At 38.9% G+C, this 18,327-nt stretch overlaps 1 protein-coding gene across 1 annotated transcript in view; it reads left to right on the forward strand.

Moving 5' to 3' along the window:
• The first annotated feature begins 10,830 nt into the window (after positions 1 to 10,830).
• The window catches only part of Nceh1 (neutral cholesterol ester hydrolase 1), a 61,760-nt gene continuing 54,263 nt past the window's right edge, over positions 10,831 to 18,327 (forward strand). The window contains exon 1 of the mRNA XM_027942211.3: positions 10,831 to 11,186. Within this exon, the coding sequence (XP_027798012.1) occupies positions 11,049 to 11,186 (138 nt within the window). The 5' untranslated portion in view covers positions 10,831 to 11,048. The remainder of the gene's footprint in view (positions 11,187 to 18,327) is intronic.

Consider the following 18,327-nt stretch of genomic DNA (forward strand, 5'->3'; position numbering starts at 1 on the left):
TTTAAAAATATTGTAAGGGTAAAAGAAATTGAAGTTAAAGCGTAAAAGTTAAAGGGTAAAAGACCGGGTGTTGTAAAAGTTTCTAAGCTGCAAGGTCTGAGTTAAAATGTAAAGGAGGTATTGTTAGGTTTCTATGCTACCTGCAAAACCCGAAATTTCTGTAGCTGTTAAGACAATGCTTAGAACCGCCCAGTAAATATTTCCCCTGACTATTTGGTTGTTTAGGGCTCTGTGTGGTCGCACATAGGCATTGCAGGGCCTGGACCAATCAGTTTAAATGTAACCCCCTCCTTAGGAATGACCTATCACTCCAGCCTGACCTGTTCCCGCCAATGAATGAACTAATCATGTTTAGGAGTTGTTGTTCAATTTTCCCGCGCCTCATGATGATTTGTTCTGATGTATACAAAGCCCTCCACCCTCCCCAAAAAGTGTACTTAAGCAGTGCTCAGCCCCTGCTCGGGGCTCTGGGCTGCTTTCCCTTCTTGAGTGGGCACGGAGCCCCAGCATGACGGTTTAATAAATCCCCCTTCTGCCAATTGCATGAGTGGTCACTTGGTGGTCTCTTTCTCCGACGTTTCGCAGGACCCTTACAATATTATTTTTGGTTTGTGAAGAAAGAGTAGAGAAATTCCTCATTTTCCCTAAATAGTGAGAAAGCTTAAAAGAAATACTTTTGTTTTATAAAAAGAAATTAAAGTCGAACTTGGTGGTGGCATGCCTGTAATCCCAGTGACTCAGGACACTGAGGCAGGAGGATGGCAATTTTGAAGCTAGCCTCAGCAATTGGCAAGGTCCTAAGTAACTTAGCAAGACCCTAACTCAAGAATAAAAAAAAAAAAGCTAGGGATGTAGCTCAGTGTTCAAGTGCCCATGGGTTTAACCTGCAAAAAAACAAATAAACAAAAAGAAGTAAAAAGAAAAGAAATTATAGCTGGACACGGTGGCATATGCCTGTAATCCCTGAGACTCTGGAGGTTGTGGCAGGAGGATCACTAGTTCAAGGCTAGTCTGAGAAATTTATCCAGACTCTGTCTTAAAAAATAAAAGAGCTTATAGTGGGCTTAATCCCCAATATCATAAGAAGAAAATAAATTACAACTACTTTGTTAATTTTGGCCCCCCTTCCTCCTCTTCCTCCTCTTTTGCTTCTTTTTTGGTACCAGGGATTGAACCCCTGGTGTGGGGGGGTAATGTTTTTCTGATCAGTTTTATTTTTTGACTGTGGAGTTTTTAAACATTGCAATGGAGATTTCACCTAGGTAAAGCTACAAGGCCTTTACTATTTTCTTACGTGTTGTACGTTTGTGTGCACTCTTGTGTTTTGTGTTGTATGTCTGTATGTGCGTATGTCCATATTTCTTATATGAGGAGCGCTCATGAAAAAGTGGATCTGAATTATTATTATTTTTTATTCACGTGATTTAAATGGTTTAATATAAATTAGGTAAACAGCTGTTAAGGATTGTTTTTAAAGGTGGTTAACAGATCTGTTTGTTTACTAATTTAAATTAGGTAAACAGCTGTTAAGGATTGTTTTTAAAGTAGGTTAACAGATCTGTTTGTTTACTTTCACCTTTCCTTTTCATTATATTTAATAATTCTTTTCAGGATAATGTCTCTTTAGCATCATTGCCAGAATTCCTATCTTCATCCCAGTGCCGGTGAAGACAAAGATAAAACCAAACTACAGCTTCTATGATAGCTATCACAGTAAACTGTATAAACTGATGCATCAATGAATATAACTCAACAAGTAATGCTCAATCAAGGAGTCAACTTACTTTGGGAGGAAACGGATTTTGGGAGGAAATGGACATATTGATAGATTCCTCCGCTTTGAACTGCTTGCAGAACTTGCCTGGACTATGTAACTATCGTTTGGTGCAGCAAATTGTGGTAATGCTGGCATATCTTTGCTGATGGTGTCACCAGTGATGCAATTTTTATTTCCTTGCCAGCGCACCCCATGTTAATTGTGGTAGTGCTGGCATATTTTTGCTGATGGTGTCACCAGTGATGCAATTTTTCCCAAGGAGCCGTCAATTGGCTTGGTGTCGTGGCATTTCTGTATCCTCCTCCCTTCTGCTAGTGATGGTCTAAAATTTGGGGGCCAATGGCTATATGCTGGACCGGTAGTCAGTGACGGGTATGATCCAATTGCAGTGGTATCAACCTAAGACAGGAGGCTGACGCCTAAAGGTCAGTTTTTCCCATGACGGGTAAGAACCATATGTTGAATTGGACAACCTACCAGGCACGGTCCTTAAGCCACATTGCTTGTTGTTTAATTAATCAGAAGCGGGGAGATGCTGGGAGCCATTAGCCAAGTAGGTATGACAATTTCCTTGCCAGCGTACCCCATGTTGCTTAGTGGAAGGACTCGTGGAAATAGGACATTTTGCAGTGACATTGCATCTAAGGTGACCTTGCTCAAGGACCAGGGCGGATCCGGGTTTAGGGCATTCCCGGTTTAGGATAATCCGGGTTTAGGGTGGTTCCAGGTTTAAGGTTATTCCTGCTGGGAATAGGGCGTATCCTGCTGCCAGAGTTCCCCTTGAGTTCTCACGGGATTCAGACAGTATTTTTTGGGAGACAGAAGCCCAGTGGGGGTGAATTTGGGCAGAGAACGTGGATTTCCCCAGAACGTGATTGTAGACGGCTGGTGTGAGTTCGGGAATAAAGAGTTGCTGTTTGAATCTACAAGCTGTGTGGTGGCTCGTGATTTTGTGCCCAGCCAGACTGCGGCAGGGGGGGACTTAGCCACACCCCCAGCCATTTTTATTTTTATTTTGAAACAAAGTCTCTCTAAATTGCTTAGGGCCTCACTAAATTGCTGAGGCTGAACTTGAACTTTCAATCCTCCTGCCTCAGCCTCCTGAGCCACTGAGATTATGGGAGTGAGGCACAGCCAGGAATCCCCCAAACAAAATTTGGTTCAAGAATTGAAAGGTTGGCACTTATAAACTCAATTTAAGCTTTGAGAAGAAAAGGACACATGACTAAAAACTGGAAAAAGAGAACAGCTTTATCATAACAAATAGGAAGAAGTTAGCAGAAAACATAAAGAAAACTTGTAGTGACATGTAATTAGTGTGAAGTAGATAATCTAAAATCTAAATATCTAAGTAAATAATCTAAAATCTAAAATATCTAAATCAATGAGATCATAACTTAATAGAAATAAGCTGTCATATACAATTCTGAAAACTCAGTGAGTAAACTCAAACTAACCTGTGAAGTTAGTCTCTTCTTACTTTGTTAGCAAGAGTACAAAGAGTACAACTTCACTAACTGAATGCTGAGATCTTTACCACAAGATTACAGAATTAATCTCGTAATTCTATTCATAAAGTAAGTCTTGATTTACAGGGTAATTTGGATGAGTTAGTCATGAGTATTGCAAAAGCTGAATGATTCATTTTATCTAAGAAAAGAAAAATACTTTAGGGCCCATAAGTAGCTTCAGACCATGGGGTCTAATCCTACTCCATCCTTCTTTGCAATGATACCACATTTTGCCAAATATACATTTCTGTGATTTTCTATGATCACTTATTTGGCTACTACTATATTTTAATCATTCTTCTCCCACAAAATAATTACTTTTTGATGGTAGCCCTTGTATTTTTCTTGTAAAAGTACATTCTTAGAGCCTTAAGGAGCATTTGCATGTGTGTGTATGGTGCTGGGAATTAAATCCAGGGGTGGCACTTTACTATTGAGCTAGCCCTTACTTTATTTTATTAGCATTATTTTATATTGAGACAGGATCTCCCTAAATTTCTGAGGGTGGTCTCAAATTTGCGATCCTCCTGCCTCAGTCTTCAAAGTAACTGGGATTACATGTGTGTGCATGTAATAGGAGTGCTTGCCTAGGATGCATGAGGCACTGGATTCAATCCCCACACCACATTAAAAAAAAACAACTAAATAAACAAAAGAATGCTAAGCAAGTTGGGAGTGTAGCTCAATAGTAGAGTGAGTGCATGCTTAGCATGTGCAAAGTTCTGGGTTAAAAAAATGAAAAAACTAATCTTTATTAAAGAACACATATTCTACATATAGGCACATTATCACTTATAAAAGAAAACTGGATACTGTTTTGGATTAGATATTAGGTGTCTTCCAAAAACTCTTGTATGAGAGAGTGCAAGAAAGTTTAGAGGTGAAATTATTGGGTTATGAGAGCCTTAACCTAATTAGTGCATTAATCCAATGATAGGGATTAACTGGGTGGTAACTATAGACAAGTAGGGTGTGACTGCTGGAGGTGGGTCACTGGGGGAGTGCCTTTGGGGCTTATATTTTGTTGCTGGTCTGCAGAGATGTCTCTCTGCTTTCTGATTGTTAGGTTCTGAGGTGTTTTTCTCCATCATGCCCTTCTGCTCTGATGTTCTGTCTTACCTCTGGCACAGAGACATGGAGTTGGCCATTTAGGGACCAAGGCCCCTGAAACCATAAACCCTAAATAAACTTTTTCTCTTTTAAAATTGTTCTTGTCAGCCTTGCATGCATTAAGCTCTGGGTTCAAACCCCAGCACTACCAAACAAACAAACAAACAAAAACAAAACAAAAAACCCCACACAGATTAAAATTGTTCTTGTCAGATCTTTTGGTCACAACTGCAAAAAAGCCTACTAAAACAAGTACTATTTAGTTACTTTCCCATTTGTGGGTCTATTTCATAGATATTCATTTCTTGACTCTTGATAAGGCTAAACATTTTTCCTATCTCTGTTTTCTAGCTGTATTTCCTGCTCATGAAATTGTGTGGTACACACCTGTAATCCCAGCCTGAGGCAGGAAGATCCCAAGTTCAAGGTCATCCTGGGCAACTTTGAGCGACCCTGTCTCAAAAAAAAATATATAAACGGCTGAGGATGTAACTCAGTGGTAAAGAATCCCTGGGTTCAATTTCCAGCAAAGGAAGGAAGGAAGGAAGGAAGGAAGGAAGGAAGGAAGGAAGGAGGAAAGAAAGAAGGAAAGAAAGAAGGAAAGAAGGAAAGGAAGGAGAACTTATTTTTATCAATGGATCTTGATATTAATACCTCAAATAACAGAAACTTTAAATGTTTAAATAGGTATCAAAGTTCTTACTAGTGCACAACTTATCAGACCTACATCGTAAACCTTAGAGGGAAAAAAAATCCTAAAACAGTGCTGATAAATGCTGAAATAGTTAACGCACTTCCCAAGAGCCTTGGGATTATAACTTGTTGAATAGACTGTAAAACACTTCCCTTAATGAAATATGCTTATATATGAAAAAAAGAAAATCTTATACATTTTTCTTGCCTTTTCTGCTAGTACATTTAAGGAGTGAAAATAAAAATGAACTTAGGTATCTCAAAGTGACCTCTATAGAGGGTATACCCCAAAAGCTTCAGATTATTTAACATACAGAAAATGTAGATTTGAACTAGCGAATAGGTAATTTGAATTATTATGTGTAATATTTCTATTTTATTTTCCACATTTTAATTGGTGCATTTTAGTTGTACATATTGATGGGATTTGTTGTTTCATATTCATACATGTGCACACTATAATTTGGCCAATATCATTCCCCATCATTTCCCCCTCCCTCCTGCTTTCCCCCTCTGGGTCCCTTTCCTCTTCAGCTCTCCCTTTGATTTTTAGGAGACCTACACCATCTTTGTTTTCTTTTTGTCATTTCTAGCTTCCATATATGAGAGAAAACATGCAACCCTTAACCTTCTGAGTTTGACTTATTTCACTTACCACGATGGTCTCTAGTTCCATCCATTTTCCTGCAAATGCCATATTTCATTTTTCTTTACAATTCTTTACATGTTACAGTTAGCTGTGGAGGAGAGAAAATTATCTCTTTTTCCATGCTCAACCTTTCAAATCTAAATATTAGACTTTATCAGCTATATATATTTATTGAATATCAGCTCTGTACTTAGAACCGAATTGGGGCATGAATATAGGGCTTAGGAAAGGCACTGGAGTAGGTAATAACTTCAACTTTTGATTCAAATTTGTAAAAAGAACAGCATTCTGGCAATATTCTAGGGACGTAAGAAAGGTAAATGCTCAACAGAACTAATCAATGCTTTTTTTTTTTTTTTTTGAAGACAAACATTTGAAAAGTAAGAAAAAAGAAAAGCCAAAACTAAAATGAATAAATAACTCGTTTGATTTATTTACAACCCATCTAATCACCAAAATTTAAATGTCATCCCAAGTGGTTGACCAAAAAAAATCATATTTGGATTACTTTACCACTAATTTACAATAATCCAGCTCAATTAGTGAAATGAATTCTGATGTTAAATCATAAATTCTAGTTCCATTAGTAATTCAATTAAGAAGAGGAAGGCTCAGGATGTAGTTCAGTGGTAAAGCATTTGCCCAGCATGCAGACAGCTCTGGGTTCAATCACCAGAACTGCAAAAAAAAAAAAGTTTAAAAAATAAAAATAACGACCTGAAGGACCAGGGATGTAGTTCAGTGTTAGAATGCTTGCCTAGCATACATGAGACCTTGGGTTCAGTCCCCAACACACACACACACAGAAATATGGTAATTATGGATGTAGTTACTTAAGATAAGTTTATACTAGAGGAGTATAGCAAATCCAGTACGATCAATGCCTTCATAAGAAAGGGAGAAGAGACACAAAGACTGGCACACAGGGAATAGAGCTATGTGAAGATAGTGCCAGAGACTGGGAATGTTTTCAAGCCAAGAAGTGCCTAAGATTGCCAGCAACCATAGAAGCTAGGATGAGGCAAGAAAGGGTCCAGCCCTAGAGGCTGCCAACATTTTAATTTTAGATTTCCAGCCTCCAGAACAGTGAGGGGATCAATTCTGTTCCCTTAAGTGACTCAGTTTGTGGTACTTTGTTCTGGTGGTTCCAGAATCTTGCCTTCAATAACTTAATGCAATTACTAAAGGCAAGGTCACTGAAACTGTGAGATGAGCACTATCAGTGTTACCAGATCATGATTTTTTTTTAAGTTGTAGATGAACACAATGCCTTTATTTTGTTTATTTTTATGTGGTGCTGAGCATCGAACCTAGTGCCTCATACATGTTAGACAAGTGTTCTACCACTGAACCATAATCCCAGCCCCCAGATCATGTGTGTTTAATGGAAGAGGAGGCAGTGAGATGTTCCACATCAAGGAGAAACACTTCTGTTTTCCTGTATCTTTTATGGCTTAGTCCATGCTGAATGTTTTTACAAACTTATGAATCTTTTGGGTGATGATGTAAGAGACTGATTGTAAGAAAAAGAAAAATCCACTTTTATTCTTTGAACCCAAGCCAAGATTTTTTGCCTTTAGTGAGTGTAATACTGTCATGATTGACAAGATGAGCTTCAAACGATAATCAGCAGAGGATGTCATGCAAATTAGACACACCATAAATGCAATAATTTACGAACTAATTTTCTTTGAACATATCATGTACTGACTTAGATCTGAATCAAATGTTAACATTGCATTAAACTACATTGCTTAAAATGTTGCTGAATGTAATTTTGAGTAAATAAAAAACTCTTTAAAGATGTTTATAAATTTTATATACTTATTTTTATAGCTTTTTTTTTTTTTTTTTTTTTTTTTACAAACTTATGAATCTTTTAAGACAGGTTCCTGTTAAATTGTCGAGGCTGGCCTTGAACTTGTGAAGCCGCTGCCTCAGCCTCCCAAGTGGCTGGGATTGCACCACTGCATCTGGCAGAATCTATGTAAGTGTGTCCTATCTCCTATAACTCTATCCTAAATTCGTTGCTTTACCTGCATTCCATTGCTAAGCTGCCACTCTGGGCCACCATAGTCTCTTATCTGGGCTTCTCCACAAAATACCTGTTAGACCTTCTGTCCTCCACTGAGCAGCTGGAGCACACCTTGTCAAATTTAGGTCATATCACTTTATTTCCCACTGCACCAGAATATTATGACTATTTAACCCTGGCTCACTGGTACTATACAACTTGCCTTCCCACACCTCCCTACCTCTCTGACTGGACCTGTACCAATATCCCTTAAGCACTTCTCTTATCTCAATAGTGCTTTTTCTGTTCTTTGGTGGGCATCTTAGAGCCTCCACACTTCTCCCTTGATATCTGTATCCCCCAAGGCTGCTCCTCCTTATTTAGATACTAAAATGGCATCCTCACATAGAGCCCTCTTCCCACCTAATTTAAAGCAACCTCCGGCCACAGAGTGTCACACCACCTTGTTCTGTTTTCTTCCATACCTAATCTCTTAGCAGTAGAGCTGAATGGTAAAGCATGTGAACACCAGGCCCAGACTCTGGGCTCAAATCCCAGTTACACCTCTCACTGGCTGGATGACTTAGGGCAAAGTACTTCACCTTTCAATGCCTCTGGTTTCAGAATAATAGTACTTCACAAAATTATTATGAAAACTGAATGATAATACATTCAAAGTCTTACCCCAGAATTTGACTCAGAGTAAACACTCAGTATAATTTCACTATTATTATTTGTTTATTGTTTGCCCTCTGTACTTTCCTTATAGTCCACCCCAACCCCAAATGTAAAAATTAAAAAGAACAGATCTTATGGCATTGCTACCTTCCAACTCCTTTATTGCCCAGTGAAGGCCAAGTGTATTTGTCAAATGACTGAAGTGACAAAGGAAAAATGTGTTTATTTATCTTAACTGGTCTCATTTTTAAAAACTCAGATCTGCAGAGAAGCCACCAAGAATTATTGCAGTTTCTTTGTTCTTTCTTAGTTTGTATATCTTAATCTACTGTTTCTGGGAAGCTACCCTTTTCTGGGAGGCAGAAGAAAGAAATATTGGTTCCATCACTTCCAAACAAGAGGATATGAACAGCTGCGCTGGTCCTTATGAGACTCATCCATAACACTGAGTTTGTTATTACAGGTTGAAGATGAAAGGCTAGGTCAGGTGTGGATTTTGGTTTTTGGTTTAGTTTTTTCATTAGCTCTAAAATCTATGATTTCTAGGAATGTAGTCAAATCCAGGAAAAATATTAAAGTCTACAAGGTAAAACTTTTAATTATTTTCCAAATTATCACAAAACAAGTAAAGTTATGTCTCTGGGATTTTTGGTGGTATGGGGGATTGAACCCAGGGCCTTGAACATGCAGGGCGAGCACTCTGCCAGAGTTACATCCCTCAGCCCTCTTTATTTTATTTTGAGATTTAGCCTGGGTAAATTGTCCATTCGAAGGCACAATCCTTCTGCCTCAGCCTTCTGAGTAGCTAAGATTATAGGCATGTGCCACTGCACCTGACTTTTGGGATTATTTCTAATCACACACAAAAATTAGCTTCTAAATTCATGCACACATGCTCACCCACAAACATACACAACCTATTTGACTAAAGTTATGTGCTTAGCCAGTAACTACAATTTTAAAAAAGAAAACAACTATCTCAAATTTATGCTTGAAACACATTTGAAGAATGTCCTTCTTACAAATGTTTACCTCTGACTTTGAACAGAAAAACCAACTTTCTCCTAATGAGATTATCACTCCCACATTTTATGGTTATTTCACTTCTATTAATTAAATTAAATTTAAATTGGTAAGTTAAAATGAATAATTATATATGCCAGGTGTTTTAAGGCCTTGGTTAATAGGTTTGGAGTTGCTCTCCTACCACTTCCTTGAAACAGTTCTAAATGTTTTCCATCTTGATTTCTGGTTGTAATTCTGCAAGTGAAGTTTTCTCTCTTCCATTCCATACTCCTCTGCTCTGCCCCCAACCCCAGGAAAGGCAGGTTCCAGTGCTTCTCCTGGTACCACTGACCCACTGGAAGAATTGTTTCAGGTGCTATCCACCAGGTTTCTCCATTATAAAGTCATTACTTTTCCCTTTGTAATTAATAATTTATGGAGAGAGATTTTGATGAGAAAAGAAAATTTTTTGTCAAACTTTCATCTGCTAGTTTTAGCATTCATTTATGATTTTCTGTGGTTAATAATTGACATTCTATTTTAAGGAAATCCCCATGTATTTACTCATTTATATTAGTATATACTCTTAGATTATCTTATTCGGTGGTTTATAATCATTGTGATAATTTATTTTGATCATAAAATTATTATAGTTTAGAGATGAGGAGACCCTTCAAACTTCCACCTGTCTTTCTGACCAAGTCCCCATCATTTTTGTTTCTTAACAAAATTTCTTCTAGTGCAACAGCCTTATCTTGTAATTTGCCTGTCCCAGCTTTGGAATCAGCCTTCTTTCCAAGAAGCTGTGGCAAAGAGCCACCACTGGAAAATAGGATTTCTAAACCAAGACTTAGGTGATAGATGTAATGCTGGTGAGTCACTGTTTAAACTATAGGAATTTATTAGTTTCTTTTCATCGCTTATCAATTAGAACTTTCATTCCCTACGAGGGTCTAGAGAGGATTTTTTTTTTGAACTGGGGATTGAACCCAGGAGCACTTTACCACTGTTTTACATCCTGCCTGTTATATCTGCAGCCCTTTTTATTCATTTATTTTATTTTGAAAGACGGTCTCGTTAACTTGCTTAGGACTTCGCTAAATTGCTGGGGCTGGCCTTGAAATTGCCACCCTCCTAACTCAGCCTCCTGAGCTGCTGGGTTTGCAAGCATGTGACACCTCTCCCGATTAGAGAGAAATTTTTTATTATCTTCCTCAGTTGTATCTCCATTTTGAGTCAGAATGACTCACGTGCTTGGACAGAGACCCATCACACTCAAAGTATTCGGTTTTCAACCGTTTGAGAACGTTCAGGAGGCGGGTCTTCACAGGCATGCAATACAAAGCAGTGTCCTCCAGAGTCCGCTGTGTTACGTCCAGCGCAGCGCCTGAGCTTCCTCAAACCTGGAGCGTCTGCAACACTTTGCAAGGACACCAAAGAGGGGGACACGTCAGAGCTCCGACTTCCTCCCGACGCCGTCTGTGATTGGCTCCTGGGGTTATAAAAAACACGTGAATGAATAGCTGCCGTTGGCAGAAACTTGCTGGAGGTCTCTAGGTGGTATCGCTCTCTCCTCCTTGTCAACCCACGGGCGAGCGTAGCCGGGGGAGGATGAAGTCGTCCTGTGTCCTGCTCACCGCCCTGGTGGCGCTGGCCGCCTATTACGTCTACATCCCGCTGCCCAGCTCATTGTCGGATCCCTGGAAGCTGATGCTGCTGGATGCGACTTTCCGGGGCGCACAGCAAGTGGTGAGGCGCAGCCCGCGGCTGCTTCTCTCTCCTTCCTCTTAAGCAAATATTTGATGGGGAAGCAAAATTTCTCGTTTGTGTTCCACGAGAACACATATTGCTAACGCAGTGAGGCGGTCGCTTTTTTAAGGTGGCCCAGCCGGACATTTTCAGGGTATCGCCTTCGCCTCCTCCTAGCAGAGGGCTCGATCTGTGTCGCCTGGTCTGCGTGTGTGATGGAAGAGGTTAAGTTCTTGAACAGAATTTGACAGTTGTTTAACTTCGCGTCTGCTGTAATTATCGCCCTCTTTTTGGTTTGCAGTGTCAAAAGCCAAATCCTTCAGCATTTTGTAAACCGCTCCTCCCCCGTTTTCGTTCTCCTATAGGAGCCGGCAGAGAATGAGTTAAATGTTGTAGGGAGGTTCGCGGAAAACCGGCTGTAATTCCAAGGAATGTAGCCACCTTAAAAGCAGAACCGGGCAAGGACAGTCATCCCAATGTCCCCTTGGCCTTGGCGCGCTCCATTCCCGGGGACAGCGGGCAGGGTTCCAGTTCCGATAGTACTTGAGGAACCGCACGGATCTCCCATTTCATCCATGGCACTTCGCAGCTCAGGCCAAGAAAGGAGGCCAGAAGGCCCGGCTGGCTGAAAAGGTGGCAGAGACAGTGGCAGTCCTTGTGTGTTTCGTGCTTGTCCCACAGCATTTATTTTTTGACCTTGGCTGTCAAGGAGATTATCTTTGCCTGAGCCAGGATACTCTGCCTTAACCTGGAAGGGTAACATTTCTCGCCATTACATTGTGGGTGTGTGCCCTCTACCCACACCAGACAGGGAAAGGAAACTGGTTTATTCCATGGGAAGAGGCATTGTTTTTACAGTCAGAACTACAGTCTGCAGCCAAGCCTAAGCCCTATGATTGGGCAGTATTTCTGAGCAGCCTGCCTTATTTAAACTAAACTCAACTCTTTTTATTTGTATTTTTTTTGGTGGTGGTGGTACTGGCCATTTAACCCAGGGGCACTTCACCACTGAATTATACCCCAGCTCCTATTATTTATTTATTTATTTGAGACTGGGTCTCTAAGTTGCCCAGACTGGCCCCAAACTTTTTAACCTTCTGTCTCAACCTCCCCAGTCTCTGGGATTACAGTCTTGGGTCACCAGGCCATATGTCTTATCTAAACTCTTAACGCTCCTTCAAAATCAAATGATCTCCCTCCTCCAACCTTGAACATTAATCTCAGGTTATTTTTGTAAAGTCCTTTTTTTTTTTTTTTTTTTTTCAGAAATGACAACTAGACAAAGAGATTTTTTAAAAATGTGATTTTCCTAGAGGGTTTACATTTCCTTTTTCTAGCCACTATGTGTAGAATTACATAGGCCGTGTGGCTTTGTGCTGTTAAAAAGTCCCCTTCCTAGGGCATTGTAGTACATTTCTAGTACAGATTTGCTTTTCCCCAATCCAGCCACATTCTTCACCTCCAAGTCTTCTTTTGTCCATTAGGAAAAGTCTATGAAGCTACAGACTTCCTTCTTTTCCAACTGCTTATTAAAATTTGACACCACAAAACAATGACCATTCCATTCTCTAGCACTGATATCAATCAAAACCAAAAAATCAGTCTTCATGTAGGAAGCCCAGCAATCCCTCTCTCCCCTTATGAGATTATGTAATTTGAAAGTAACACCCTTCAAAGATTCTGGAGAACAATGGTGTTTACCTGCATAGGTTAAATGGACATCTACAATAGAAATAAGGAAAACACATGCTGAAAATACATGGTGGCCCATGCCTTCGGACTCAGGAGGATTGCAAGTTTAATGCTGGCCTCAGCACCTTAGTGAGGCCTTAAGCAACTCAGCAAGACCCTGTCCCAAAATATAAGAAAAGGCTGGGGATATGGCTTCGTGGTTAAGCTCCCCTGGGTTCATCCCTGGTACCAAAAATAAATATATAAATAAGGAAAATAAATAAATAAGGAAAATATGAAAAAAGAAACCTGTTGTCTGCAGACAGTATTCTTAATTTTCAGGTCACTGAGAAAATCTCCCTTATTATAAGTAATGTGGGGAAAACAGGGTTTGTAGAAAGAACTATCTTCCCTACCTAGGTGACCAAACCATCAAGAGTGAGGCTGTATAGGGTTCTCCCCAGTGTGCCCTCAGCTAGTGTTTGGAAATGGAAAGATTGTAATGCCAGGGCCTATCAATAGATGAGGTGACAAGAATCTTCACCTTACATGTGACCCTGGATTGGAGTAGATTGGCTGAAAAGTGATTCTTGTCATTTCTCTTCTGCATTGTGAAGTATAAGTAAGATCATTCAGAACAGATGAAAGCATATCTTACTCAGTAAAGCCATTTTCCTGAGTTTTCCCTGTAAAATATGAATCAACCCGGAGCCTGTGTATCCTAGGCAAGTGCTGTACCACTGAGCTACACGCATAGCCCAGGAATGTATGAGTGTATGCATTTGTTTATTTTGTGGTACTGGGATGGAACCCAGCTGTACCCCTGAGTTATATCCCCAGCCCTTTTTATTTATTTATTTTTTTATTTTGAGACAAGATCTTGCTAAGTTGAAGAGGCTAGACTTGAACTTTTGATTGTCCTGTCTCAGCCTCCCCAGTGGCAGCCATTGTTTCCCACCCCAGTACTGTACTTAAATGCCTGGTATGTGTAATTCCAAGAGTTGTCTCCAAGGATCCACTATGAATTGTGGGGAAAATCTATCAGGTTACCTAATTTTGTTGAAGCAATAAAATAAATGTAAATTGGAAGTCATTTATATCCTTGAAACCTAGAGAGCTACCACTGAATTGCATGGCATAAACCGTGTTATTCAAAATAATTTTAGTTTTCATTGGTTGGCTCCATTGTAAAAGTAATGGAAGCCATTTAGAAGATTAAGCTTGGCCTACTTCCTGACACAGCAGCACCTGCCTAGCTGGCATCAAGAGCCAAGAGTATTGCTTTATTCTTTTTCAAGTGCTTTACCCTTTACTACCACTTCTTATCACCTTTATTTTGTACAGTGAGCCACATTATTGAGATATGTTCATTGCATTGTTGTTCCTTGAAGTCCTCCAATATTTCCTAAGAAGTTACTTAGGGACAATAAAAACTTAAAAGAGCTAGAGATGTAGTTCAGTGGTCAAGAGCTCCTGGGTTCAATCCCCACTACCATAAATAAATAAATAGCTACTTAGGATTTATCTCTTAATTCATCTCAAATACAGATGCTACATTGGAATCCCCTAGAAACCATTAAAAAATCCTGATGCCCAGGTCATAGCCTATGCCAAATTTATTTGGAATCTCTGGAAGATAAGGATTTTTAACAAGTGTTTTTAGAACTTCCTCCAGGTGATTTAAATTGCAGAAAACCTTGAAAGACACTGCTTTATAAAATAAATGTATTTCTGTGATAGATAATACATTTTCTTTAATCTGTTCAAGTTACATTGCATGTGTGAAGCTGGGAATGACCCCTTTTACATTAGCATGGATTAGTTTATCAGATTAGTTGGTTGATACTAACAGTCTACGGGGATCAAATACTAACTAGGCTAATTTCAGTGTTATAAAAGAGCCATTATAACGCCTGAGCAGTGGAAAAACACAAGTGAAAACAGGTCTGGGAAGGGCAGTGGAGCAGTTTAGATAATATGGGGCAACAGGAAACTGGAAGAGAGAAAGGAGAGAGAGTAGGGAAGTTATGAATGCTGATTTCAAAATGCTATGCAAGTGAAGAAATGCAGATGAAGGGACTGAGATGTGTAAACTGCTGGAGAAAATGTACATCAGTAGTACTTTCGTTGAGGACAGTTTGGCAATACTCACCAGAAGTATATTGGTTCTTTGACTGAATTTTATTCCTCTGGATAGAATTGGTTGTAAATCATGATGGATATTGGCAAAATTGGGCTGGGGTTGAAGCTCATGGTGGAGGTTTGCCTGGCATAAGCAATCTGTAGTTGTAAACTTGGAAACTTTTACAAGATTAAAAACTTTGGGGCTGGGGATGTGGCTCAAGTGGTAGCGCGCTCGCCTGGCATGCGTACAGCCCGGGTTCGATCCTCAGCACCACATACAAACAAAGATGTTGTGTCCGCCAAAAACTAAAAAAAATAAATATTAAAAAATTCTTCAAAACAAAACAAAAACGTTGTTTAACTAGTCCTTTTTAGAGCCCTGCCATTTATAAGAAATGTGGAGAAGCATTTAATACATATATTTTTTAGCATCATTTAAGGGAATAAAAAATTTAAAACAATGAAGGAGAGGATATGGCACGGACCTCAGAGGTAGTAGAGCACTTGCCTAGCATGTGTGAGGCCCTGTGTTTTTTTTTTATTGCCCTAAAGGCATTTATTTATTTATTTATTTTTTAATATTTATTTTTTAGTTTTCAGCGGACACAACATCTTTGTTTGTATGTGGTGCTGAGGATCGAACCTGGGCCGCACGCATGCCAGGCAAGCGCGTTATCGCTTGAGCCACATCCCCAGCCTAAAAAACTTATGTTGTAAAATAATGTTTAATGACTTGAGAAGATTTGTATTGTATATTAAGAAGGAAAGGCTATAATATTGCACATACACTATTTACATATCAAAAAGTACATTTATGTATTTTTTTTCACAATGAAGATATAATAAAATTTTTTAAAACTTTTTTTTTGGTCTAGGGGTATGTTTCTTTTTTCTAAAGTGAAATTGTGTGTATATGTATATCAATGTGATGTATATTTCTTAGAATTGTTCTATGAAGAAAATCAGATTTTTTTTTAAAAAAAAAGCTATTTGATATAGTTATTTAGTCTCATGCAAAGTCACTTAGACTTAGCACAGATTGAAAACCTACAGTGTTAGCTGGGCATGATGGTGCACACCTGTAATCTCAGTGACTTGGGAGGCTGAGACAGGAGGATGGCAAGTTTGAAGCCAGCCTGGGCAACTTAGTGAGACTCTATCTAAAAATAAAAAGTAAAAAAGTCTGGGGATGTAGCCCCAAGTAGAGCACTTATCAAGCCTTTGGAAGGCCCTGGGTTCCATCCTCAGCATCACATAAAAAGGAAAAAAAAAAAAAAAAAAGCTCGAGGCTGATAGACATCATATAAGAGGTACAGTTACAGAAGCTTGTAGGAGAGAGAGGCCTTGTACAGTTCAGAGGGTAAGAAAGAGGGTGACCCAAGGTAATAATGATATTTCAAGGGAATTCAGATCAGGAACTTGGCATGTCTTACCTTGATTATCTATCTCGTAACTACCTGTTTTTCTATTTTTTTTTTAAGTCTATCTATCTATCTATCTATCTATCTATCTATATATCTATTTATTTATTTTAGGGTGCTGGGAATTGAGTCCAGGACCACTTGAATGTTAAGCATGTACTTTATCACTGACTTACATCCCCAGCCTTTTTTATTTTTTTATTTTAAGACAGGGTCTTTCTAAGGTGCTGAGGCTGGCCTCCTGTCCCAGCCCCCACAGTAACTGGAATTACAAGGGTGCACCACTGCACCTGAGGAGTTATTAGTTCTTATACTATGAACCTTTTCAATGACATAATGTAAAAGAAAGGTTGTTGAAACTGGCATTTCTTCCGATATTCACCTGTTTCTTATGGATGATAATGCTTTTAGACTAGTCCAGTAAAGTATTTCATTCTGTGTAATGCCTCCAAACCTGTTGAGCTTTAATATGACCTCACCTGAATTGCCTGGAGGTGATGTGATTTGGGGCTGTGTGGGTGTGATTTAAATGATCACAGCTCAGCTGGAACCCCTATGGAACTGTAATATGCTAACATTTTTCATAACAGTTTTGAACTGGAATTTCTACTAATGTCAGGCAAATTTAATTTTCAAACCTTAGTAAATAATAAGTTTTGCCTATTGCCTTCCAGACCTACAATGGTGTGTATTTCTTCATGTACACTGGAGATTTCACTAACCACAGTAACTTTTAGATGATTTCAAAGAATTGTTTTCATTTATTTTTAAAATTAGTGACTACATGTGAACAATTATTTAGGAATGACAGACTTTATGTGCAGTTTAAGTTGCTTTGAAGCAACTGCCTCACATTCTTTTTACTCAATATTTTTGATTGGTGCATTGCAATTATACATAATGGTAGAATTCATTGGTACATATTCATACAGGCACATGGTATAATATAATTTGGTCAATATCATTCCCCAGTATTTCCCCTTTCCTCCCCCTCCTCCTTCCCCTTGGTCCCTTTTCTCTACTCTACTAGTCATGAGATCCCCACGGCTCCCACACCCCAATCCCCACTGTCCCAGGATTGTCTTTAAACACATGGCAGAAGAAAGGCTTGAAGACTAGCTTCAGGGGCAGTATTTAATCAGTATTAGTTCTAAAAGGTGAGAGATCTAAGTTTTCTGTGCAGACAGCACTTAGAAAACATTAAGGTCAGATTGACTTAGCTACCAGGTTTAAAAGACAATGCCTAATTTATAGTTGCTTTTTTTTTTTTTTTTTTTTTTTTAAGCATTTCTACAGATAGAACTCTGAATACCGAAATACCATCATTCTTACTGTGTCCATCCCCACCTCACTGTCCCTGCACTGGGGATTAAATTAAACATGCTAGGCAAGAGCTCCAGCACTGAGCTACACCCATAGTCCTTTTTTTGTTTTTTAATGACAGGGTCTTACTAAGTTGCCCAAGCTTGCCTCAGACTTGCAATCCTCTGTCGCAGCCTCTTAAGTTGCTGGAATTAAATTTCTGAGGCCTTAAAGAACATGATCTTTTATTTCACCTTACATTTATATAGCACTCTTGGGTTTATGGAAAATTTTACTTATATCACTTCATTTAACCCATTTTGCCACATCATCCCTGTTGTGGAACACCTACAGAAACTTAAATATAGGGTATCGTATGTAATAAATGATATGTAATAAAATTATATAACAATATAATAATAATAAATTAATATAATATAAATAAGCTCTAGATTATGATTTCCAACCTAATTTATATACTTATGTCAATTTCATTGAAATATTTGTAAAATTGAAAACTTGGGATTTAATGGGGTTAATTTCTTATAATAAACTACTGGTTGGCACTGTTATTTTCATTTGTCTGCTGAGAAAACTTGAAACACAGAAAAGGTAAATGACAT

This window comes from Marmota flaviventris, chromosome 8 (assembly GCF_047511675.1).
Source record: "Marmota flaviventris isolate mMarFla1 chromosome 8, mMarFla1.hap1, whole genome shotgun sequence".
In the NCBI taxonomy this organism is placed as follows: domain Eukaryota; kingdom Metazoa; phylum Chordata; class Mammalia; order Rodentia; family Sciuridae; genus Marmota; species Marmota flaviventris.